Source organism: Balaenoptera ricei, chromosome 3 (assembly GCF_028023285.1).
Source record: "Balaenoptera ricei isolate mBalRic1 chromosome 3, mBalRic1.hap2, whole genome shotgun sequence".
In the NCBI taxonomy this organism is placed as follows: domain Eukaryota; kingdom Metazoa; phylum Chordata; class Mammalia; order Artiodactyla; family Balaenopteridae; genus Balaenoptera; species Balaenoptera ricei.
The window spans coordinates 165,134,519-165,159,060 of NC_082641.1; the positions used below are offsets into that span (position 1 = coordinate 165,134,519).

Sequence of the window (24,542 nt, forward strand, 5' to 3'; positions counted from 1 at the left end):
TTCTCTAGTTGTGGCAAGTGGGGGCCACTCTTCATCACTGTGCGCGGGCCTCTCACTATCGCGGCCTCTCTTGTTGCGGAGCACAGGCTCCAGACACGCAGGCTCAGTAATTGTGGCTCACGGGCCCAGCTGCTTCGTGGCATGTGGGATCTTCCCAGACCAGGGCTCGAACCCGTGTCCCCTGCATTAGCAGGCAGATTCTCAACCACTGCGCCACCAGGGAAGCCCCCATGCTAAATTTTTAAAGGAACCACCATACTGTTTTTCACAGTGGTTGTATGATTTTACATTCCCACCAACACTGTACAAGGGCTCCAATTTCTCCACATCCTCACCAATACTTGCTATTTTCTGTTTTTGCTTTGTTTAATAGTCATTATCTTAATGGGTGTGAGGTGATCTCTCATTGTGGTTTTGTATTTCCTGTAATTAGCTAATATAATTAATATTGCAATGAAGAGCCTAGTGCCATGAAAATCCTTGTGCATAAGCTGGGTGCTCAATCTTGCTCATAATAACAGAAATACAAAATGAAAATGTACTAAGATGTCATTTCTCACCTGTCAGATCAGCAAAAACCCAAGTTTTTCCAACATATTTCGTTGGCAAGGCTGTGGGGAAGCTGGCACTCACATGAATTGTTGGGGAAAATGCAAAAATGGTACAACCTGCTGGGTATGAAGGTTTGACATGTAGTAAGATTGCATGTGCCTTTACCCTTTAGCCAGGCAATCCCACTTCCCGGAATCTATTCCAAACGTACACCAACTTCCCCCTAGTATAAAGGGCCCTGAGATGAAGAGCTTGGTAGTTATTTTGAGTGGTTCCCTTAGGGTCTTCTTGCTTCCTTTAGGTCCCTTTCTCAGGTGGGGTTCTGAGCGCATGTGCATCTCTTCAGACTCTCTTACCCTCGCTCACCTTTATTCCAGCCCCCACTGGGAGAACTTCCTGGGCAGGCTTTACACAGGTACAACTGGGCAGAAGCTCCCTTTAGACCTGTGCTGGAAGAGCGGGTCAGGAGCCAATGGATAAATTCCTTTTCTCCTTCCCAGCAGGATGGTATGGAGACATTTCATGATGTGCCCCAGAATGTCCTGGGGGACTGAGTGCAGAGACCAGTTGGGTAATGAGGGGTTATTTTGGTGCTTTCTCCTCTACTGCTCACATTCCTTATGGTCACCTGCTAAATCAATACCCCATAGGCTCTGCTTTCAGGGGCACCCAGGCCAAGTCAGATATAGAACATACACTCTATCAAAATGATACAAGCTTATAAATGTGTCAAACAGTATGTTTAGTATTTAAGGAGCAGGGGTCCTTATCCTAACCCAGTGCAATTCCACAATGGTAACCAGGGATAATAGTTTCCAACCATTTTCAATGCACTAACAGGGAAAAGACTTCCCTGGGCTGAATCAAGTCCCCAGGCCCAGCCTAGCTTCAGGCTTTGGGTGGGAGCATGGGGATGGGGCACCCCCTGCTGGTTACATGGAGTCTGGAGTGGCTTCGGCCTCCTAGAGGGGCGGCACCTTTCCGGCTCTGGGTAGGGCTCTGGATTGGTTTGCACGTTGCTGCTCCTGAAACTTCTTTGAGATTCTGGGCGACTCCTCTTCCTGGGGTCCACCAGAGGCCCGAGACTTCTCCCTCACAGCAGTCCTGGAGTGTAGTCGCACCTTCTTCACAGGAGCTCACAACTCCTCAAGTGTTCCTTTTGGCCAGGTGCCCTTGGCTCTCCCACTGCTTGGAGTGGAGGAAGGGGCACAGGCTTTGGACGTGTCCTGGAGTCTAGTTCCACTCCACCCACTCACTGGATCTCTGACTATGCACATCTCTGAGCCTGTTTCTTGGAGACTTGGGATTGTTGAGAGGCCCCAATGAGACAGAGGTGGTGAAGTACCCAGCAATGAGGTCTGGCCCTGAGATAGTCATTGAACCCAACTGCCTGAACTTTCATAACCTCCCTCTAGTCTTTCCCAACTGTGGCCCCCCAGCTTGTGACTAGCCCTCAAACATTGGTTCCTCTGCTCAACTGGAAACGCCCGACCCACTCCCTGTCATACCACTCCAAGTGACTTTGCGTAGCCCTTGGGCCTGACCATGGGCTTCGCTTTTCTTTTATAGTAGCCCAGGGTCATAGGGAAGTCTTACATTTCTCAGACTCATGTGACTCAGAAGTAACTCAACACTAAAATAATTATTTATCAAATTCTAGGCCAAAATACTAGAGTCTTATCAGTTGGGAGACTTATCCCTGAATGGGGAAAACCCAGCGGGGAGGGTATGGAAAGTGAGAAATACAAGGGCTTTAGTGTAATGTGGCTGTTATTGACAAGGCCATGCTCTCTGGGGATGCTGCCTTGTCTCCTGACTGATTGATTGATTGGGACAGGGTATTGACTGAGGTGAATGGTTCAAAGGCTAAATGAAACTTAGCAATGCCACCAAGCACATGCTCTGTTTTTACTGCAAGAGGCATTTCCTCTTCCATGCGTGTTTATAAACACAGACACCCCACCTAGGGTGGTCATACTAATTGTTCACTGATACTTCTGGTTCTTCTCTTTCCAGGCTCATAAGATTTCATTCCTGGTGTCAACTGGGAAAAAAAAAAACCCCACCATACAAAAACAGTCAGTTTCAGTTTTATTTAGGGACCCTTACTGAGGACTATAGCCTGGGAGATAGCCTCTCAGACAGCTCTGAGGAACTTCTCAGAAGAGGTAGGGGAGGAACTAGTATATATATGAGATTTTTGACTGGGAAATATAGTCATGCATACATCTTTTTTAAAAAAACTTATTTATTTATTTATTTGGCTGCACCAGGTCTTAGTTGTGGCACATGGGATATTTAGTTGCATCATGCGGGCTCTTAGTTGTGGCATTTGAACTCTTAGTTGTGGCATGCATGTGGGATCTAGTTCCTTGACCGGGGATTGAACCCGGGCCCCCTGCTTTGGGAGTGGGGGAGTCTTAACCACTGGACAACCAGGGAAGTTCTCAAGTTAAGAATTTTAGTGCTTTTCTATGTATGGGAAGATGCAAGAATCCGGGGTCATTGAAATTCCTCCTTAGATATGCATCTTAACTGTCTAGGAGCCATATATCCAAGACACAGAATTCTTCACCCTATTTTTCTCCATCCTGAATTCTCCTCAGTGCACACTGTTGGTGGGCGACTGCAGTGGGTTGTGACTTAACCCTTTTTATAACTGGATGTTGGGCAAGACTCTTTGTTCTTTTATGTTTACATTGGCCTCCTGAGGAAAGGTTTGTCCATGTGACTTATTTGGTTAATGAACTGTTGGTAGAAGTATGCGTGTCATTTCTGGGCAGAAGCCTCTAAGGGCCAGAGTGGTGGTTCTGGATGGTGGAGGCTCCCTCAGCCTAAGTCCTTGAAAGAGGCAAAATGGAGCAGAAGCCCCGACCTAAGATGGACATGTAGTATGAGCAATGAGAAATCAACTCTTCTGTGTTGAGCCACTGATATTTTGGGTTGTTATTGCAGGATAACCTAGCACATCTCGACTAATGCATTCTAAATCCTTTCTGAAACAAAACAGTACAAACTAGAAAGCCAGCAGATTATTTCCCTTGAGATTGTGAGCCCTGAGAATACAGAATTCATTCTTGAACAATGGATGGCAGGTCAAAGTATCCTCAAATCCAAGCACATCTTTTTCTGAGCCCCATTCCTACTAGAGGGAAACCGAGCAAACTTGCTCTTTAATGGTGACAGTCTCTCTGGATTTAATTTAGTCTTTGGGATAATTCCTCAGTCGTTCAATTTTTCTTCCTTTCCCCCTTCTCATTCTGTAGCAGACACTGGGTTGCCTGCATTATCTCTATTCCCTGCTTCTTTGCCTACAGAATTGTGACGGTTTGGGTTCCACCCTTGGAGAAGGTGCCCCTTATCCTGGTTCAGGGATAAATCCTGACTTGTCTAAGCCAATTATGGCAGAGCCATTTTCCCGCCCTTGGTTGGTTGGGGCTGAGAATGTGACCAAGTTGTGACTGTGGAGAGAGACAGGGGAGGTATTTGCCTTGGGGCTTGTTTTTAAAAAGAGACACAGGTTAAGAAACTGATTTTGTTATCCAAACATTCTCCCAAAGAAAAATCCAGGCTCAGATGATTTCACTGGTCAATTTTATTAAAGTAGAAATAAACACCAATCTCATACAAACACTTGCAGAAAATAGAGTAGTGAGGAACACTGAAGAAACTCTTTTTCTGAGGCCAGCATTACCTAGGACAGAAACCTATGAAGTCATTACAAAGAGAAAATTGCAGACCAATAGCCCTCATGAATACAGCCTTAAATATCCTTATAAAATATTAGCAAATCAAATCCAACATTATATAAAAATATAACACATTATGACCAAGTAGGGTTTATCCCAGGGATGCAAGGTTGTTTTAATATTTGAAAATCAGTCAGTGCATGCTTCTCTTACTCTGCCCCCTTGCCAGCCCTGGAGATTACAGATCTATAAGCTCTTATTCACAATCCTCACATATGTTTCAGAATGCAGAATTTTTTGGATTTTAGGAAATTCTATGACACTCCCAGCAGGCTCTGAATCAGTATCTCCTAATCAAACTCATTAATTAATGGTTTTGTAGCAGAATATAAGAAATATTCTCACCAAGCAAGACGAGTCAATGCTGCAAAGAGCCTCATATTAGCCCAGGTTAAATCTTGCTGCTAAATGAACTGGCTTCAAATTTACCATCTTTCTGGTTTCCAGGACTTTATGAATTTTGGATTGGGGATAAGGGATTGTGGACACAAATCGCTCTTTAATTTTAGCCAATCCTGCTGCTGCTTTACTTTGCATTTCTCTGACCACTTGTTAGGTTGAACCCCTATTCGTAAGCTTTAGACCATTTACATATCCTGTTTTCTTATTGGTCTGTTAGAAATTGTAGGTACTTTTGACTTAGGGCTTTTGAATTTTTGTCTTTCACATATTTTAGAAATATTTTCTCAGCCTATCATTTGTTTATATATTTTATCTTCTACTAGGAAAACTAAAAATTTGCGTGCAGTCAAATGTATCTTTTTTTTTGGCTTTTTGGTTTCCAGACTTAGGGAGGATTTTCCACCCCAAAGTTTTATAAATATGCTTGTTTTTTTCTTCTGCTATCTGGTTTTATATTTAAATATTTAGTATGAAATCTTTAACACGTTAGAAAAGTATTTTGGTGTTTTGTGTTATTTCAGAGCAAGGTTTCTAAACCACGGCACTACTGACATTTGGAGTCAGATAATTCTTTGGTGTGGGGACTATCCTGTGCATTGTAGGATGTTTAACAGCATCCCTGGCCTCTACTCACTACATGCAATAGCACCCTCCAGTTGTGACAACCAAAATGTCACCAGACATTGCCAAATGTCTGTTGGGGGTAAAGTCCCCCCTACTTGAGAAAGACTGGGTTGGAGCCCAGCTTTTGTTTCTTTTGCCCATAATCATGGCCAATGATGTCAGCACCAGTCATCAAATTAATCACCTCTTTTTCCATTCAACAGTAATGCCGTCTTAGCCATATGTTAATTTCCAACGTATATCTGCAGCTATTTCTGAATTCTTCTTGTCCGTTTCTTGGCCAGTTCCACTCCACTACCATTCTTCTATTCACGGTATTCTGGGGTCTACTCAGGCATTTGTTCTTCCAATTGAACTTTAAAATCATTTAAACCAGCTCTAATTGCACGGTATAGCTAGACTCTCCAACACAGTCTTAAGAAGTAGTGGGCATCCTTGTCTTGATCTGGATTTTAGTGGAAACGACTTTGATATTTCCATTTAGTTTGCTTTATACTTTTGGGTTTTGATAAATAGTATTTTCATATTTAAGTATTTTACTTCTATTCCTATTTAACTTATGATTTTATTAGGGATAGAGATCTATCCATCAATTTTATCTAGTGAGTGTTTATGGATATTGGTAATCATATGATTTTTCTTCTTAATTTGCAAGAAAATGAACGATCCTTTTTATTTCCTGGACTAAACCCTGTATTAGTTTCCTGATACTGCTATAAAAAATTACCACAAATTTAGTGGCTTAAATCAACACACGTTTATTATATTAGGTTCTAAGAAGTGTAGGCTGGTATTGCATTTGCCCTCAATCTTCTCTGCATTTCTAGTCTTGCTTCCACCCTTTCTGCTCAGCCTAAACTGCTCTTGCTAAAGGCACCAGAGACCTAAATTCTGGGGCCTCGGTTCCTCTATCTTCTGAGTCCTCTCACCATAATTTGATGCTGTTGACCACACTGTTTCACCTGAAACCCTGTCCTTTTTTTCCTTTGTTACCCTAATGATTCCCAGGTTTGCCCATCTTTCTGGCCACTCCCTTTCAGACCCCTTTGCTGTTTTCTCCCATTCATTCACTCATTCTTTCATTGTCACAAACTTCCAATCTGTAATGTGTGTGATACCTTGTGTTGGAATCTCTAAGAGCCTATTCTCAAAGGTCAGCCCCTTTATTCATTCCTAAGGTTTTAAATATCATCTGTATCCTGTGACATCCAGATTTTATATCCGGCTTAGATTACTCTTTTTAGCTTTAAACTCAAAAAACGCCAGCTGCTTATATGACATCTCCACTTGGATATCTTGGAGGCATTTCAAACTTAACATGTTTAAAATGGATCTACTGACATGCCCCTTCCTTTCTGCCTGCCTGCGGCTCTCCCCATCTTCATCTGCTCCAGTGCACTGACCTTCACATGTCCTTCTGCCTCCTCTCCCTAATCCACCTCTCATCCAACACTTACTTGTTCATGCCTACTACACGCCAGGCACTCCATCCAGTGTTAGCAATATAACCAACATTCTAGTGTGGGGAACAGGCAATAAAAAGTAATTACATAAATAAATAAGATAATCACAGAGTGCAGAAACACTGTGAAGGAAATGAATAGAGGAATTTGATAGAGAAAGACCTGAAGAAGAAGCTAGTGAGGATGAGCATTTGGGGAGACAGCTCCAGGCAGAGGAGACACCATCTGCAAAGGCCTACAGGTGGAAAAGAGCAGAAAGGAGGTCAGTGTGGCTGGGGAGTAAAAAAGGGGGTGGAAAAGTAATGAGGTGCTGGAGAGGTACACAGCATCACATCATGCAGGACCCTGAAGACCACAGCAAAGAAAGGACTTAACTTGAAGTGCAGTGAGAGCCACCGAGGATTTAAAGCAGGGGAGTTACATGATATGATTTGCAGTTTTGAAAGATGACTCTGGATAATGGTTATGGGGTTTCTTTATGGGGTGATGAAAATGTTCTAAACTTAGAATGTGATGGTTGGACAACTCTGTGAATATACTAAAAAAAAATTGTATGGTATGTGAATTATATCTCAGAAAAGCTGTTGGCAGGAAAAAAATCATTCTGACTGTGGTGAGGGTGACCAGACAAATGCCAAGAGTATAGCCAGGGAGATCAACTGCATTCATCAGATGACAGAGGGATGATGGAACCTGGGCCAGAGTGGTGCCCATGGGTACAAGGCAGGGTGTGGTGAATGTCATACGGGGTGGGGGGAGGAAGGAGGATTCCTTTTGAAACTATTCCCAGCACAGAAGCAAGAATAATCTTTGAAGGATATAAATTGGGTCGTGCCACTGTGCACCTTGACCCTTCAGTGGTTTCCTTCTGCAGGTAGAAGCAACCCCTCCCTGCCCATCTGGCCTTGGGGCTGCCACTCCTGCCTTGGAGTCTCCCAGCCTCAAAGCCTCCCCTCTGCCAAATCACTCTCTTCTAACCAGGCCCTGTCACTTGTCAAATCCCAGTTTAAGTGCCACTTTCCAGAAACTTTCTCATCCCCCAAATTACATTAGGGGCTCCTGCACAGCACTTGCCAAAATCTGTAGTCATGGACTGAACTGCATATTTCTTAATTTTTTGTTAATTTCCCCCTCTAGATTGGAAGTTCCTAGGGCAGGGATATTTTCTCCTGTGATCATGCCTCTAGGGCTCATCCCAGAGCATGGCGTAGGAATTGTACTGGAACATTTGTTGGGTGAGTGAATTCATGAATAGAATGCATATGTGAAAGCTAGTAAGCAGTGGGTAAAGGAAGCTTCCAAAAGGAGAATGAAATTACAAAGACCCAAAAATGTAAGGGGCAACCCACAGAGTGAGAGAAAATATTTGCAAATCATATATCTGATAGGGGATTAATATCCAGAGTATATAAAGAACCCCTAAAACTCAACAACAAAAAAACAAACAACCCAATTCAAATATAGACAAAGGATATGAATAGACATTCTCCAAATGAGATATACAAATGGCCAATAAGCACATGAAAAAAAATGCTCAATGTCTCTAATCATTAGGGAAATGCAAATCAAAACCACAGTGAGATACTGCTTCACACTTTTTAGGACAGCTACTGTCAAAAAACAAAAACAAAGCCAGAAAATAGCAAGTGTTGGTGATGATGAGGAAAGACTTGGAAGCCGCGTGAATTGCTGGGAGGAATGTAAAATAGTTAAGGTACATATCTAGGAATGGAATTGCTAAATCATATGGTAATTCTATCTTTAACTTTTTGAAGAACTGCCAAAATGTTTTCCATACAGGCTGAAAGAATGGAAAACAGGAAATCAAACAGATAGTTGCACACCAAAGTTCAAAGCAGCACTATTTACAATAGCTAAAAGGTGGAACCAACCCATTAATGAATTAATGGGTAAGCAAAATGTATTATATACATACAACAGAATGTTATTCAGCTTTAAAAGGAAGGAAACTGAGGACATGGATAGACCTTGAAAACATTATGTTAAATAAACCATACACAAAAGGACAATTATTGTATGAGTCCACTTATATCAGGTACTAGAATAGGCAAATTCCTAGAGACAGATAGTAGAATAGAGGTTACCAGGGTCTGGGGGAGCAGGACTGGGGAGTTAAGTGTTTAAATGGTACAGAGTTTCAGTTGGGGAAGATGAAAAAGTTCTAGAGATGGAGAGTGGAAATATTTGCACAACATTGTAAATGTACTTACCACTGAACTGTACGCTTAAAAATGGTCAAAATGGGGCTTCCCTGGTGGCGCAGTGGTTAAGAATCTGCCTGCCAATGCCGGGGACACGGGTTTGATCCCTCCTCCAGAAAGATCCCACATGCCGCGGAGCAACTAAGCCCGCGTGCCACAACTACTGAACCCACATGTCACAACTACTGAAGCCCGCGCGCCTAGAGCCCATGCTCCTCAACAAGAAAAGCCACTGCAATGAGAAGCCCGCGCACCTCAACAAAGAGTAGCCCCCGCTCGACGCAACTAGAGAAAGCCCACGCGCAGCAACGAAGACCCAACAGATCCAAAAATAAATAAATAAAACATTTTATAAGGTAAGTAATGACATTAGTCATCAGTACATTTTGAACACATGGCCGAAGGATTCAACCACAGTGAGTGTCCAGCTGAAGCTTTGGGAAATCAGGGCCAGTACCTTGAAGGTTCAAAACCAATGGTTCTCACATTCTGCCTAAAGGAGATGGCGCTGAGAGAACAGAAGAGGGCGTGTTAGGATCCCCTTTCCAGGCCACCCCAGCAGCTGAACTCACTCCATCAGGAGCGCCAGCCCCTCCCCTCAGCTGCGACGCTGGGCTGGCTGTGGGGACACCTTTGTTTTTCTATCGCACTTAGGAAAAGTACATATCAGAATTCACACTGAGCGGTTTAAATGGTTTCGGAGCCCTCACCAGGCGTCGGAGGAGCTCTTATTTAAGACAACCATGATTATGTAGCTGAAAGGGCCGAGCCATGCTGCACCGGGTTGGGATGGCTTTGGGACTCTGTACCCAGGTTCTAACCACTGAACCACCGTTGCTATGCTTCCAGTCTCCAGCTTCAAAGTGGGGTTCACCGGTCCTCAGCACGATCCGGAGGCAGCTGATGCAGCGGTGCTAGGATGATGGGAGGAAACTCACATTCAAACGTTCTCAATCCTTACTACTCAGAAAATTCTAAAGTTTTATAGCTACAAGTAATGTGTTCAGCATTAAAACAATTTAAAATACAGAGAAGAGTGAGTTCCCTGGCAGTCCAGGGCTTAAGAAGCCGCGCTTCCACTGCAGGGCACAGGGGCCCAATCCCTGGCTGGGGAACTAAGATCCCGCGAGTGGTGTATGGCCAAAAAAAAAAAAAAAAAAAAAAGAAGAAAGAAAAAGAAGAAAGAGAAAATACAGAGAAGAAAAAAAAATTTTTTTATATATGTATAAGATTATACATATATCTTTTCCATATATGTATTTTTCTTTATGCATGTGTGTAATTATATTTCCAGGAAGCTGAGCCATACTGTATTACTGCTTCATAATAATGCATAATAATTATTGTTTCATTGTTTTGTTTTTACTCAACAAATATTGTAAACATCTTTCCAAAAATATAATTCTAGTCACCATTTTTAAAAACTGCAAAGTATTGCATTATATAGATCAGTTTTTCTCAACTTTTTTTTCCTATGATTGTCACCCAAAGGAACCTTTTCAGACAATTTTTTTCCTAATTCTCCCCCATGTGAAATGTTAATAGCATAGATATACTGTATATCTTTTTAGGTACTGTGGCTAAAAACCATTGTAATAGCCTAGATGTATTCACTCTTCTCCCCACAATCAAGAACCAATTTTGCCTCTTTGGGAGGCTATATTGACCCCGGTGACAATGCATGATAAAGTTGTACTATAATTTATTCAATACACCAGTAGACATTTAAGTTGCTTTTAAAATTTACCTATTTCACGCTGTGATGAACATTCTTACAAATTTAAATCTGTGCAAAAGTAGATGTGGAATGTATGGGTCCAAGGTAATGCATATTTTTAAGACCTTGAATATACATTGCCAGTAGCCCTCTAGTGTACCGATTTACAGTCCAATGGGCATGGCACTTCCCTGCATTCTTTCCAGCTCTATTATGACTCTTTCTAGTGGTCATTACTTTTTTTGTGGCAGAGCCACGTGGCTTGTTGGATCTTTGTTCCCTAGTTGTGGTGTGCAGGCTTAGCTGCCCCGTGGCATGTGGGACCTTAGTTCCCTGACCAGGGATCAAACCCGCGTCCCCTGCATTGGAAGGCGGATTCTTTACCACTGGACCACCAGGGATGTCCCGAGGTCATCAATTTTAAGACACACCATGTTTTATGTACCACTTATAAAAAAATTCCGCCAATTAAACTAGGACGCGCCACTGGTTCTTAAGGCACATCCCTATTTCGAGAGGTTAAACTGAAAAAAATGTGCTTTATAATTGGTGAAAAAGATAATGAATAAATGTGCTTCATCTCTGTATAGGAAAGGGCTTGCTAAGCTTAAAGACAAACTCAAAGTATCCATGGCTTTGACTTCACCAAAATGAAAAACCTCTGTATGTCTAAACATTAAAAACAACAACAATTAAAAGGTAATCAAACAGAAAAATGTTTGGGGCAATTATGGCCAAGGTAATAGTCTTAATAAAGACCAAAAGAGCACTGGAGAAAGAAGCTGAACTGACAATTTATATGAGGGAATCAGCATTAATTGTATATAATTTATTCTATTTTACTAATAATCAAACATGCAAATTAGAGATATGGTTTTTCTCAGTATTAAATTAGCAAAGATTAGAGGAAAGGAAAATTTCAATGCCAGCACAACAAAGGGATACGGAGCCCTCACCTGCTGCTGAGAGTGTTGTCAAGTGCGATAACCTTTTACTATAAGTAGCCCTAAAAATATTCAGATTCTTTCATTTAATAATTTTACTCCTAGAAATCTATCCTGAGGAAATGATCTAATATTTCTATGATGATTATACATTACATCTACTTATTATGGAAGAAAATCCTAGAAAACTTTAGGAAAAATAAACATCTTAGGTACTTCCCTGGCGGTCCAGTGGTTAGGACTCTGCGCTTTCACTGCTGAGGGCACGGGTTCGATCCCTGGTCGGGGAACTAAGATCCCGCGAGCCAGGCTGCCAAAAAACAAACAAATCTTAGAAGTGTAGCCGTGTTGTTAAAAGGCGAAAACATGATATACTGTGTATCTTTTTAGGGTTTTTTTTGGCCGCGCAGCTTGCGGGATCTTAGTTCCAGGACCAGGGATTCAACCCAGGCCACGGCAGCGAAAGCGCCAAGTCCTAACCACTGGACTACAAGGGAATTCCCGAAAACATGATTTTATAATGCACTACCAAGGGGATCAGGGCTTTTCCCTCATCTAATCAGAAACTAGTGTTCTTAGGTCATTTTTTTTTTTTTGCCCTTGCCCTGCGGTTTCCGGAATCCTAGTTCCCTGAACAGGGATGGAACCCAGGCCCTCGGCGTGGCGTCCCAACCACTGGACCGCCAGGGAACTCCCTTCTTAAGTCATTTAATTAGACCAGAGCTCTCAAATGCTGTAACCTATTAAGAAACCTTGAGAGATATCCTAGTGATGTCCTGGAGAGATAGCACCCAAGAGCAAAAACTGTTCTTGGTTTTGAATCACTCAGAGATAGACCTTCAATCTGCAAGACTTGGGAATCCCACATCTTGGTGACTTCAGCCGAAATGCCCTCTATTTCCTCTAGCTCTTTTTGCAATTGAGAGCAAGGAGCATCATTCACCATGCTTGACCCGTCTGAGTCCCCTTCACACCCAGCAACAGAGTTTTCCTTTTCAAACAGGTCCTATTGCGCCCTGCTGAAGACCTGCCAAAGCCTTCTCGTGTGCTTGGAGTTATCACCCTTGCCAAGGCCTAAATGGCCTTTCAGGATCGGGCCTCGCCTACCTCTGGGACCTTATCTTGGATCATCTTCTCCCTGTTCCATTGATGTCCTCTCCAGTTTTCTCAAACCTGTTAAAACCGGATACGACCTCCAGACCATTGTAGGGGCGAAAACGTGCTTTACTTGCATCTTCCCGTGGTGGCACTCAGAGAGGCCTTCGCTGTGGCACCCCTGTGTTTATTGCATGTGGCCGAGGTGGGGAGGACAGCCGGCATCACACAAGGGGAGGACTGGAAGGCTACGGGAATGGTCCCAGTTTCCGCAGTGCTGCCGGAAATCACGAACATCACTAGTCTCGGGCCATATGCGCCCATGGGGTGACCCTGGAGTCTTGCCGAACTGAACGCCTCCACCTGGGGAATGGACATAACGGTATCTACTTAGCTTTGGGAAAATTAAGGGGGAACCTGCTCGGGAGAGCGAAGTCCGTCGTGCACCGGCGGCTCACCCTGCGCTCACGAGGCGCGACGGGACGCGCATCCGGCGCCCCCCTCTCGTGCGAGCACCCAGCCGGCCGACCCCGGGGCGAGGCAGCGGGGGTCGTAGGGTGGGAGTTCGTTAGGGCAAAAGCGGGGTACGGGACTGGGGTCCGGGCCCCAGGCCCAACGGCGGCAGGTAAGGGGCAGTGGCGGCACGAAGGACTTGTACATGCTCCCGGCGCCGCGGGGGTGGCTTCGGGTGCAGGAAGTATGCAGTCCCGCAGCCCCCAGTTTGTCACGGGATGGCTCTAGGGAGAAAAGGAGTATAGGCGGCACGAGGGAGGGGAGCGCTTGTACTTTCAGGTCAGCTAGGACTGCGGATAATAGGCTAGGGACACCTCATCACAACCCAGAGCCCGGTACGGTTCCTGTAGGGAACTAATTGCCGCCATACCCCTCCCCCTTCTGGCGGGTAAGTCGAGCGAACGGTTTGAAGGAAGACGCATGCGCATGGAACTCAAACCGCTAAGGCTCGAATAATCGCGGCAAGGCGCAGGCGCAAAAAAGCCCGGCGGGTTTAAGGAGGTGGGCGGGGCTGACCCAAATACGCATGCGTCTAATAATTTACTGGTGGGAGGTGGGCCGGCTCATAATATTACGCATGCGCCCGAGCTCTGTGTGACGCAAGGGGGCGGTGCGGGCACCTAGCTGCGCGTGCGCAGAGCTTGTTCAAAGGGCCTTATTTAGGTTGCGCAGGCGCCTGCTAGCCATTTCTTCGCAGCCGCGCCGAAGTTGTGTTTGCAGGTGAGTGTTTGGTGTTCCGTATTTACCACCTAGCGGCCCCCGACGATGCCAGTTTTGCGAGGATTGCTTGTCCCAAGGTCTCTGTAGAGGCTGCGGGGGCTTTAGTAAGATGCGGGCTGCCGTTAGACACCAGGAATGGTTCGCCGAGTCGTGGCAGGGCCGCTGAGGCCTGCAGGCCGCGCCGACTCTATTGTGTGAGATGTCTGAGGAGGCGGAGCGGAAGCGGTCGCCGCCATTTCCTTGCCTCCACGCTGGCGCTAGGCCGGGTGCCCCCTCGGCTTGGGGCACTGGTACCTGGTGCGCAGAGCGGCTTCGGGGACCCGGCCGCTGGCCAACTGGGCGTTCGGTGTTGGAGTCGTCTGGGTCGGAACGTCCGCACGGGCTCGATCTATACGGAGGCGCCGCGGGCCGGCAGGGCGTTTCGAGATTGGAGGGCTGACTAATTTTAACATTTCTTAGGTCTGATCCTCATATTCGTCTTGCAGGCTGTTTCGACGCCAGGACCCCGTAAGAGACGATGATGTTGGGCACCGAAGGCGGGGAGGGATTCGTGGTGAAGGTCCGGGGCTTGCCTTGGTCTTGTTCGGCCGACGAAGTGCAGCGGTTTTTTTCTGGTGAGTCTGAAGCGGAGGCGGGAGTTCAGCCCGGGCTTCAGGGCGGGCGGGGAGGCGGCGGCGGCGGCGGGGTGGGGGGTGGGGTGGGGGCCGAGCCCAGGGCGCCCCCTGGTGGGGCGCGGGCGGCAGCGGTTCCCGCTGTCCTGCTCGCGCCTGGCCGGCCGCTGTTACGCAATGGAAATTGCGAAAGCCCCGCCCGCCCGGCCCTCTTGGGGGAATGCGGCCCCTCTGGCGGATTTTTTTTTTTTTTTTAAGTACTAGTCATTCTGTGGATGTCTTTTAGAAAGGATAAATGGGGAAAGATGGGATTTCCCCTTCAATCTTGAGAACTTTGCCCAGCAGCTGAACAAATATAATAACACCTTTCCAGTTTTGGCGTTTATTTGAAAAGGGGCATTCTACTTTGGAAAGATAAAATGTCATTTCTTAATTTCAGACAATTTCCCTCATCAAGATTTTGTAACTGAAGAGTTATTTCTCATAGTTCTTGATCTGGCTCACTTTACAGTTGAGGACACTGAAGCCCAGGAAAGTTTTCTTGCCTATGTAGTTTTTTCCCCAGTATGTAGGTTTCCTGAATAATGTCTGCCAAATGTTCTTGTTCTCATTATTAGTGTAAGATTAGATTGAAAGATACATTTGGGAGAAATTTACAGGTTTTGGAAGGATATTTGTAGTATTGACTTACTATCTGAATTTAGCGTGTGTAACGGAAAACGACCTGTAAAACAAGAACCAAGTACACTGGAAGCCACCTTGCAGTGGGCAAGACTGGGTTTGGCTTCAGCTGTGCAACTTGGAGCATTTTAGCTTGGTAACATTGATCCCCTTTCAGGTGAGTATTGGCCCTGCAATTCGGATTCGAGCAAGAAATTGTAATGTTGCTGCTAGTAAGGTAAAACTGTCAGATACCCCAAATCAAAACTCCAAACTACATTTATTCAGACAATGCCATAAAATCACAAGGTCCAGACTTAAAAGTTTACTGAGGAGTTATAAAAAGGATGATTAATGGACACTTGAATAGTGAGGATTTGGAGATAACTTCATTAAGAAAGTGCTTTGAATACTGGATTTTCTTGATGGATTGGGAATATATCTAGGGAATAAGAAAGTTTGGTCATGAGAGGAAAACTGCTTAATTACTGAAAGAGACACCCTAGGAGTTAGTAATACCTTGCTCATTTTAGGCTTTGCAAATGTCTGCTTTGTAGTGGGGTTGTGTATAGGCATTTCATCACCCAGAGGTGGTTTTTAGTTTTAAATTCTGTATTAACAGTTGTTTTCTTTCCAGACTGCAAAATTCAAAATGGGGCTCAAGGTATTCGTTTCATCTACACCAGAGAAGGCAGACCGAGTGGCGAGGCTTTTGTTGAACTTGAATCAGAAGATGAAGTCAAATTGGCCCTGAAAAAAGACAGAGAAACTATGGGACACAGATATGTTGAAGGTTTGATTTACATTGCCCTAGTAACAGTAAATAAAACATTAAACAAATAGAAATCTATCTTACCCCTTCTGAATTTTAGGTATTTGACCGCATGGAAATGGTCATCTAAGAGTTTATGGCAGCTCTACCTAGATTATCTAAAGACCCAGGAAGTCTGAACTTGGTTTTCTAACTTTCCAAAGTTGACTAATTCTAAGCACCTCTTTCAGTATTCAAGTCAAACAACGTTGAAATGGATTGGGTGTTGAAGCATACTGGTCCAAATAGTCCTGACACGGCCAATGATGGCTTTGTACGGCTTAGAGGACTCCCCTTTGGATGTAGCAAGGAAGAAATTGTTCAGTTCTTCTCAGGTATGTAGTCCTGTTTGTTGCTGAGCAGTTCTGGCTAGCCTCTGGCAACATGTGATTGAATAGACCTTAAGTTGAGTAGCTTAGATATTTAAACAGGTTGTGAGTATATGCAGATGAATTAATGTTTTCTTCCTCCTGGAGACCTTCAAATAATTTAAGCCCATCTTAAAGGTGGATTAATTAAGTACTTCCAAAATGCTAACTGCCTATATTTAGTATTGTAGTTCAGAGTAGATCTTTGAGGATTGTCCTCAACAACTTAACTACTTTCCTCACATTGCTGTACAGCTAAGTACTTCAAGTTAAAGGTAAGATCCCTTAACATTAGATTAATATGTTAGGTTGTTATAATTTATGGCAAGTGTCTATATTGTAAGAGACACTGGGTCATGGGACCAGAAATTCTCTAATCATCTCATTCTGTTTATACAAAAAAAAAACTTACGGAAACAATTGGTTTAGCCAGGGAATTAAACTTACTGAAAGTCAATCTAATATAAGTAAGTGTAGGTTGAATGTAGTCTTAGTATCTGAAGTACAGAAAGTGTTTTGAAATTGTTTTGGGCCTAAAGTATTTGAATGTTTAGCAGAATGTTAGAGTATATATTTTAAATACTGTTGCTTAATATTCATGTTGTGATAAACTGGAATTAACAAGAAATCCTTTCATGGTTTAGTATGTGTTAAAATCTTGACTTAACTAGATACATACCAAGTCCTAATATTTTGCCAGAATTTTTGCAATCAAGTCTGTTTTTATTGTTTTTGTCTAAATTGGTGAGAATTGAATGCTATCTGTCAACATCGTTAAATATGAACATAATTTCATATCTTCTAGGAAAGTGCTTTAAGTCCTTTTTGTAAGCTTGGGAATGTTTCCACGGAAAGGATTTTTCATAGACGGAATTTCCAGAAGTGAATCTTACTACTATTAGAGCATAAGAGTGCATGATTGTGCTGTGTTAGATCAGTTGTTTGTTGAAAGCTTAGATTGTATGTTTGTCAATTATATGACTAAACAATGTTTCAATTTGTATATTAAATGTTTAAATATGTAATTTCTTAAAACTGAAGTTCCACTAACTTTAAAACATTGCAATATGAAATGAGGTAAAAGGTGTATCTTGAATTTAGTAAAACTGTTGTCTTTAATGCTTGAAAATTTGTTAAATTCTTGTATAATTTTCAACATTAAGTTGCATAGATAAATAAGTGTTCTTAATTGTTGAATTCTTAATGCATCCTGTGTTCAGCAAGTTTTTTCTTACATACCATGTCATGGGGTGTGTTAAGAATTGAGTTAATAGTTTCTTATAATGGAACTTCATATTACTGCAATGAATTTTTAAAGAGTACTTGTTGAAAGCATACCGTTCACCTAAAGTTAAAATTCTGGTGTATTTAAAGCTATAAGAAGAATCATTTCTGGGCTTGTGATGTTAATATTGCCCCCCTACTGGGGTTATTTGTCCTTGGGTTGAAGGGTTGGAAATCGTGCCAAATGGGATAACATTGCCGGTGGACTTCCAGGGGAGGAGTACGGGGGAGGCCTTCGTGCAGTTTGCTTCACAGGAAATAGCTGAAAAGGCTCTAAAGAAACACAAGGAAAGAATAGGGCACAGGTGGGGATGGATGGTTGGTTGGATTTGTCACTTTTCTTATGGTAAACAATTAAATCCATATTCTCTCTGCTTAGAATCAAGGAAGAAAATCTGATTCCTAGTCCCAATTATTTGATGTTTTGCCACAGTTTTCAAACTTTTCCTATGTCAAAGTCCCATAGTGCTTTCAGATTAAATTTTAGGTTTTGAAATTGTCCCCAGTTAATTTGGTCTGCTTTACAATTTTGTAGGATTCCTCATTAACCCCAGTCACTGGAGTTGAGAGACTATGGTTTTAAAAATGTTAATGCAAACCTGGCTTTAGCTGTAATAATTCCACCTAGTATATTAATATTACCATAAGAAAATGTGATACTTTCTGATCTTGTTTTTAAAGTTGAAATGCAACAAACTTTCTTGCTGTATAAATGTTTTCTGCATATGTATTAATAAGCATAGCTTTCAAGAAATTGTCACAAAAGGTTTTATTCTCTTTGCTTGTGACTATTTTTCATTGAAGCATGCGCTTACCTATGCTGATTCCTACTAAAAGCATAGGCTGGGGTATTTATTGGCAGAAGGAAATGTGTAGTGTGGGCTAGACTGTTGGTGGAGACTGGCTTTTTAGCTCACTTGCTATACATGATGCCAATGGTTTTATTAAGACATGAAATGTTGAAAGTTGAGTGGAATTCTTTCCCTCCTAAGACATTTATTTACAGTACTCCTCTCTACCCCTAAGGTTGGGCTCTCTGCCTCAGAGGAGTGAATTTTTTTTCTATAAAGTTTACATTAAATCTTAAAATTGAGTGAATTTCTGGTCATTGCCTATACAAATATAAGAAATCTGGCTTTAAATATTAGTCAGTTTCATGGCTATGACTACATTGTTTTCTTGTGTAACTGAATACCTGTATGAAATGAACTAATGTTTTCTCTCCCTTCCCCACTCCCTTTCCTCATGAACAATGCTTTAGGTATATCGAAATCTTTAAGAGCAGTCGAGCTGAAGTTAGAACTCACTATGATCCACCACGAAAACTTATGGCCATGCAGCGGCCAGGTCCCTATGACAGACCTGGGGCTGGCAGAGGGTATAACAGCATTGGAAGAGGAGCTGGCTTTGAAAGGATGAGGCGTGGTGCTTATGGTGGAGGTATGTGTATTGCGCAGGTGTCACGAGGTCTGTTCTTTATGTGACTTTTCATTTAGTGATTGTACTTCTTGCCTTTCAGGTTATGGAGGCTATGATGATTATAATGGCTATAATGATGGCTATGGATTTGGGTCAGATAGATTTGGAAGAGGTAAGGTAAGAATTGAATTTCTCATCTGAGGGATACTTAACTCTTGTTCATCTAGACCTCAATTATTGTTTTTCAGGAATGTCAGATCACAGATACGGGGATGGTGGCTCTACTTTCCAGAGCACAACAGGACACTGTGTACACATGCGGGGATTACCTTACAGAGCTACTGAGAACGACATTTATAATGTAAGTGTAGGATAAATTCATAAGTTGTATATTTCAGTATAACAGTAAAAACATGGTTCTTATTCTACTTAAGTGAAGCAGCATGTTAAAATTTTGTTTTCTGTAACAGTATTTGACTTGATTCTCTGAAATACCTTATATTTAGTTTTTTTCACCACTCAACCCTGTGAGAGTACATATTGAAATTGGTCCCGATGGCAGAGTAACTGGTGAAGCAGATGTCGAGTTTGCAACTCATGAAGATGCTGTGGCAGCTATGTCAAAAGACAAAGCAAATATGCGTAAGTGTGATTTAAGGATCTTCAGGTCTCTTTATAGGTAGTTGTGTGACTAATGATTATGATAAAGGAATAGTAAGGATGAGAAAAATCTGTAATTCAATAATAGGGTTCTATGGGATGTTTAAAAAGTGCGTGGATTTTTAAAGTTAGTATGATTAAAAAGAATTTGTGATAAGAACACTGACTAAGGTATATGCTTAATTGACAAACTTAAAGCAATTTAGATGAATAAGATTGCTTTTTGAAACTTGCATGAAGTAAATCAGCTGAAAGAAGCAGCTAGAATTTTTTTTTTTTTACTAAAAGTATTTATAGTTCACAGATCTACTTGAACTAAAAGTGCTTATCCTTTTATTTCACCAACAAACATTTTCAACTTTTTTTTCTCATTTCAGAACACAGATATGTAGAACTCTTCTTGAATTCTACAGCAGGAGCAAGCGGTGGTGCTTACGGTAGCCAAATGCTAGGAGGCATGGGTTTGTGTAAATATCACTTTAGTGTCTTTTTTTTTAAGCTAACCTTGTATGCCTTTTCTCTCATTTCAGAACACAGATATGTAGAACTCTTCTTGAATTCTACAGCAGGAGCAAGCGGTGGTGCTTATGGTAGCCAAATGATGGGAGGCATGGGCTTGTGTAAATATCGTTAGTTTTTTTAAAAACCAAAACATTTATATCTATATAAGTCAATTATATAAGTTAAGTTAATTTATATGTAAGGAGTTTAGCATAATTTAGGCAAAGAAAAGTTTTGATTTGAATAGTATATGTGCCTTAAATCCTTGTGAGTTAAATAAAACTGTTAGATAACAAATTAGTTTGAAGTACTTTTGGGGGAGGGGACTACAGAAAGAAACTAGTTGAATTGTATATGAAGTATAAATCTATAAAGTAATATTTAGCAAAAAGCACAGGATCAAAATAAATTTTGGGGCATAATCAGGTGTTTAGTGATACCTGTGTATTGACCTACCCTTAATATATCGAATTATGGGGGAAAGTCCCACTAAATCCAGTTAAGCATTTTCATAAGGTCTTGTCAAAATGCCTCTACTTACGGAAACGTGGATTCAGTACTGCTGATGTGTATGCTGTTGGCCTTGTGGTTTATAACTGTTTGACTAGCTCAAATGATGGATAGAAAGGTAGTCTGGTCATAGACAATAGGCAGAAGGAGGCACAGAGGGTTATATATAGTGATGTAAGATCAAGACTGGAAAATAATAGATTTAGAATTACAAGCCCGGTACCACCAGGTACCACATTACATAAGGAACAAGGTTCTAATGTTCTCTTAACTTAACAGCAAACCAGTCCAGTTATGGCGGCCCAGCCAGCCAGCAGCTGAGTGGTGGTTATGGAGGCGGCTATGGTGGCCAGAGCAGCATGAGTGGATATGGTAAGTGTGTTTTTTTATATACTTGAATAAGTTTCAGGCAGGTTTCTTTAGTTGGGAATATTCAGGCTCCTTTATGGTGAAATTGGGTTATTAAATGTATGCTCTTGATCCTAATATAACTGTTCAAATAGCTTAACTTTCAGAATCAATCATTGGGAGGGGGAAGTATTGTATGAATTCAAAATAGTCATTATTGCAACTTTGAATAATGTTGAGCCAGAAAACATCTGCCTCCATTTGTTAAAACATTAAATAAAATTGTTCACTTTTTCTGTCTTTTTGTTAGCAATAAATCCATTTTAGATGGAGGGAGAATTTTAAATAATAGAATGGTGGTTGGGTTTAGGACCGTATTTACTAGTCAGTTAACCTAGGATTGGTTTTATTAATTAATTTTTTCAATTGGTCTAAAGAATGGTGATTTTGGTATTATAGTCTTACCCTACAAAATCCTTTTGCAGACCAAGTTTTACAGGAAAACTCCAGTGATTTTCAATCAAACATTGCATAGGTAAATATTTTCTCAAAAAGTATAATTTAAAATTCCCAATAGCAAATACTGATATGTTGTAGTAACACTTTCTATAGCAGTCAATGGCTCTGATTTAACTCCATGGAGGCTGCCATTTTGGGCACAGTGAGTTGCCTTTAGTCCAACTTCGTCGTCTCACTTCCTGCCCGCCATGAATAGGAAAAGCAAGAGATTGCCCCTGTGCTCCCTATTCATACATGCCATTCGATGGACACATTGTGAATGTTTATGGTAAATTTTTTTTTTAAAATGCTTTGTTTAGCTTTAAAAACAACATGAAGTAATTTTGCAATTTTTGAAAAACACTAGTTTTCCTTTAAACTTAATTTTCCACGTTGATCCTGAAGCATCCAATTAAATGGTAGCACAAGAGTCTGGCAAGTTGGTACTGCAGAGAAAAGGGGTTAATTGAGACTTGTTTGGCGTCGGGAGTCCCTTTTCCCAAACATGCTTCTCGCCACTTGGACAGCAGCCATTTGTACTCGTATACTTTTTAAACTTTTTCTTGGAATGCTATATTTTAGTTGACTGATAATCTGATACTTACCCTGACTTGTCAAATTGATCTCTTTGCAGGCAGCCAAGGAGCAGTGAACAGCAGCTACTACAGTAGTGGAAGCCGAGCATCTATGGGAGTGAACGGAATGGGAGGGATGTCTAGCATGTCCAGTATGAGTGGTGGATGGGGAATGTAATTGATCCTGATCACTGACTCCTGGTCAGCATTTTTTAAAAGAAAAACAAAACTTAAGTTTTAACAGTTTTGCAATACAAGCTTGTGATTTATGCTTACTCTAAGTGGAAATCAGGATTGTTTTAAAGACTTAAGGTTCAGTATTTTTGAACACAAACATTCATTTAGGATGTAACTAGGTTGAGTAATCTATTACTGTTAAATAATTTTCAGCTTTTCTCACATTAGTTATATTGTAGGATGTACTTAAGCAGTAGGTGTATTTAGGTTAAAGCAGTTGAATTATGTTAAATGTTGCTTACACCACATTACATTGAACACTGTTGGATGCATTGTTGAAAGACATGCTTTTTTGTAAAACTCAATATAGCTGTGTCTACAATTAAAAGTGAAACATTTGGCATGTTTGTTAATTCTAGTTTCATTTAATAACCTCTATGGCACGTAAGTTTAAGCTTTCTTTTTAAGTTAATGGGGAAAATTTGAGACGCAATACCAGTACTTTAGGATTTTGGTCTTGGTGTTCGTATGAAATTCTGAGGCCTTGATTTAAATCTTTTCATTGTATTGTGATTTTCCTTTTAGGTGTATTGCGCTAAGTGAAACTTGTTGAATAAATCTTCCTTTTAAAAACCGCACTTTGTCTTGTCTGTGCTTCAGTGTCATGTGGACTGTTTCTTGGTGATCTATTCCTGCCTGGGGCATAGGTGAACAGTGGCCCACGTCTCTGGCTGTGGCAGACAGGCTCGGCAGTTGTGGCCGCTTTGTAGATGTCTTCAGATCTCTCTTCCCTGCAGTGCAACTGAAGGTAAATGTAGCTCTGGGGCCCTGTGGAAGGACTTGTGTGTCTGGCCTGGCTGCACAGGATCTGATCTGAATTGCCTTTTGACTTGCTAAGCACTTGCGCAGAGCCAGGGGGAGGCAGAGGTCTCGCCGCATGCTGCGCATGTCCGTGGAGGTCTTTGAGCATGGCCGAGGAAGCGCCAGAGGCAACGGCTGGCTGACCAGAGCTGCCCTTCCCAGTCTGGTGGCATCTCTCGAATTTTGCTTATATGGGGTATCTTCTAGAAGGAGCTAGCTCATAGAGGACTTTCACATTGAGGTTTCAACCTTTATTTTTGCCTCATTCCTCAAGATCAAGTCTACTTAAGAGTGACATTATTCCATTTATTTACAAAGCTGAAGTAGAATACCAAGTTGTACTTCAGGAGAACAAATGATTCGTTTAAATCAGTAATTGAAACCATTATCGTAGGTGAGAACTCAGACATTTGCTAGGAAAGTAGTAAGCAGTTCTTACAAGTGTAGTTCTAGGTTTCCCTTCAGATACTTAACACTAGTTTGGGAATTGCCACTCATTCATCATCCCTCTAATAGAAAAAGTTCGCTGTATTGAGGTTAGAATTAAGAATCGGAGCTGTGAATATAGGCTTGTGCTGTTTGAAGCCACGTGTACATTTTTACTTGCTGTGACTGCTGAAGGTTTCCTCTTGGGTGAGGTGAGTATGGTGAGTATACTCTGAAAAACTGCTTGGAATGATAGTCGTTAATTTACAGACTGTAGATGGCAGCATTGTGGAAGGTATGCATGAAGGGCCCTGCAGTCTGCCTGCCCTGCCACACGCTCTCTGAAGGCTGGGTGCATACCTTCAGTTGGGTTGGGGATACCGAAGTGTTGTACTTGATAATTTTCTGGGGAGGCACTGTTGAACATTGGTGTTCAGCTGCTGCCCCTGAGATCTTACTGAGTTACTCCATGTCTGGGGAATTGGACACAAGGAGGGTTCCTTCCCCTGGTCCTCTAGTTTTTCAAAAGGAACATCTTTGTTGAAAACCATGCCTTATTGGAGGAAGAAAAGGGACTAGAATTAGAAACTTGAAAGAACTCTAGAAACATTGTGGTTATTTGGAACCTTGTGAAAATCTGCAGTTTGGAATGAATGCAGCTTTGGAGCTGGGCACACAGTTTTGGAGGCTGGCCATACAGATTCGTGTTTTTCTTTAAGGTGTTAGGAAAAACCCGAGTGAACTTTCTGGCCAACCCAAACATATAAGGGAACAACTTTTGGGCTTTGGTGACAGGTGCTTTCTCTGTGCTTGTTGGACTTAACAGCCCAAC

General features: G+C 42.1%; 2 protein-coding genes across 14 annotated transcripts in view; one reads left to right on the top strand and one right to left on the bottom strand.

Annotated features, from left to right (window-relative positions):
• The first annotated feature begins 13,902 nt into the window (after positions 1-13,902).
• On the top strand, positions 13,903-23,061 carry HNRNPH1 (heterogeneous nuclear ribonucleoprotein H1). 11 transcript variants are annotated; one of them, XM_059917918.1, is made up of 14 exons: positions 13,904-14,001; positions 14,487-14,615; positions 15,910-16,065; positions 16,275-16,418; positions 17,902-18,040; positions 18,997-19,175; positions 19,255-19,326; positions 19,382-19,515; positions 19,661-19,796; positions 20,192-20,251; positions 20,345-20,434; positions 21,105-21,197; positions 21,659-21,708; positions 22,306-22,393. In XM_059917918.1, exons 2-13 carry the CDS (start codon positions 14,519-14,521, stop codon positions 21,706-21,708), a joined length of 1,350 nt encoding a protein of 449 aa, XP_059773901.1. In that variant the 5' UTR covers positions 13,904-14,001; positions 14,487-14,518; the 3' UTR covers positions 22,306-22,393. The 11 variants fall into 11 exon arrangements, with proteins under 11 accessions (XP_059773906.1, XP_059773902.1, XP_059773901.1 ...); XM_059917920.1 differs by having other exon boundaries at positions 19,403-19,515; XM_059917923.1 differs by lacking the exon at positions 20,345-20,434 and having other exon boundaries at positions 13,903-14,001; positions 19,403-19,515; positions 20,192-20,281.
• Positions 22,881-24,542, bottom strand: part of RUFY1 (RUN and FYVE domain containing 1) — a 59,144-nt gene continuing 57,482 nt past the window's right edge. For 2 of the 3 annotated variants that reach the window (XM_059917910.1, XM_059917912.1), the window contains exon 19: positions 22,886-24,263. In XM_059917910.1, coding sequence (XP_059773893.1) covers positions 24,073-24,263 — 191 coding nt within the window. In that variant the 3' untranslated portion in view covers positions 22,886-24,072. Of the gene's footprint in view, positions 24,264-24,542 lie in introns of all 3 variants that reach the window. The other variant, XM_059917913.1, reaches the window with a different exon arrangement.

Excerpts from the sequence above, each read along its gene's own strand:
- HNRNPH1 (XM_059917915.1), top strand. The coding sequence starts at position 14,519 with ATGATGTTGGGCACCGAAGGCGGGGAGGGATTCGTGGTGAAGGTCCGG. Across the intron at positions 16,419-17,901 it reads AATTGTTCAGTTCTTCTCAG|GGTTGGAAATCGTGCCAAAT; the intron begins GTATGTAGTCCT and ends CTTGGGTTGAAG. Across the intron at positions 18,041-18,996 it reads AAGGAAAGAATAGGGCACAG|GTATATCGAAATCTTTAAGA; the intron begins GTGGGGATGGAT and ends ACAATGCTTTAG.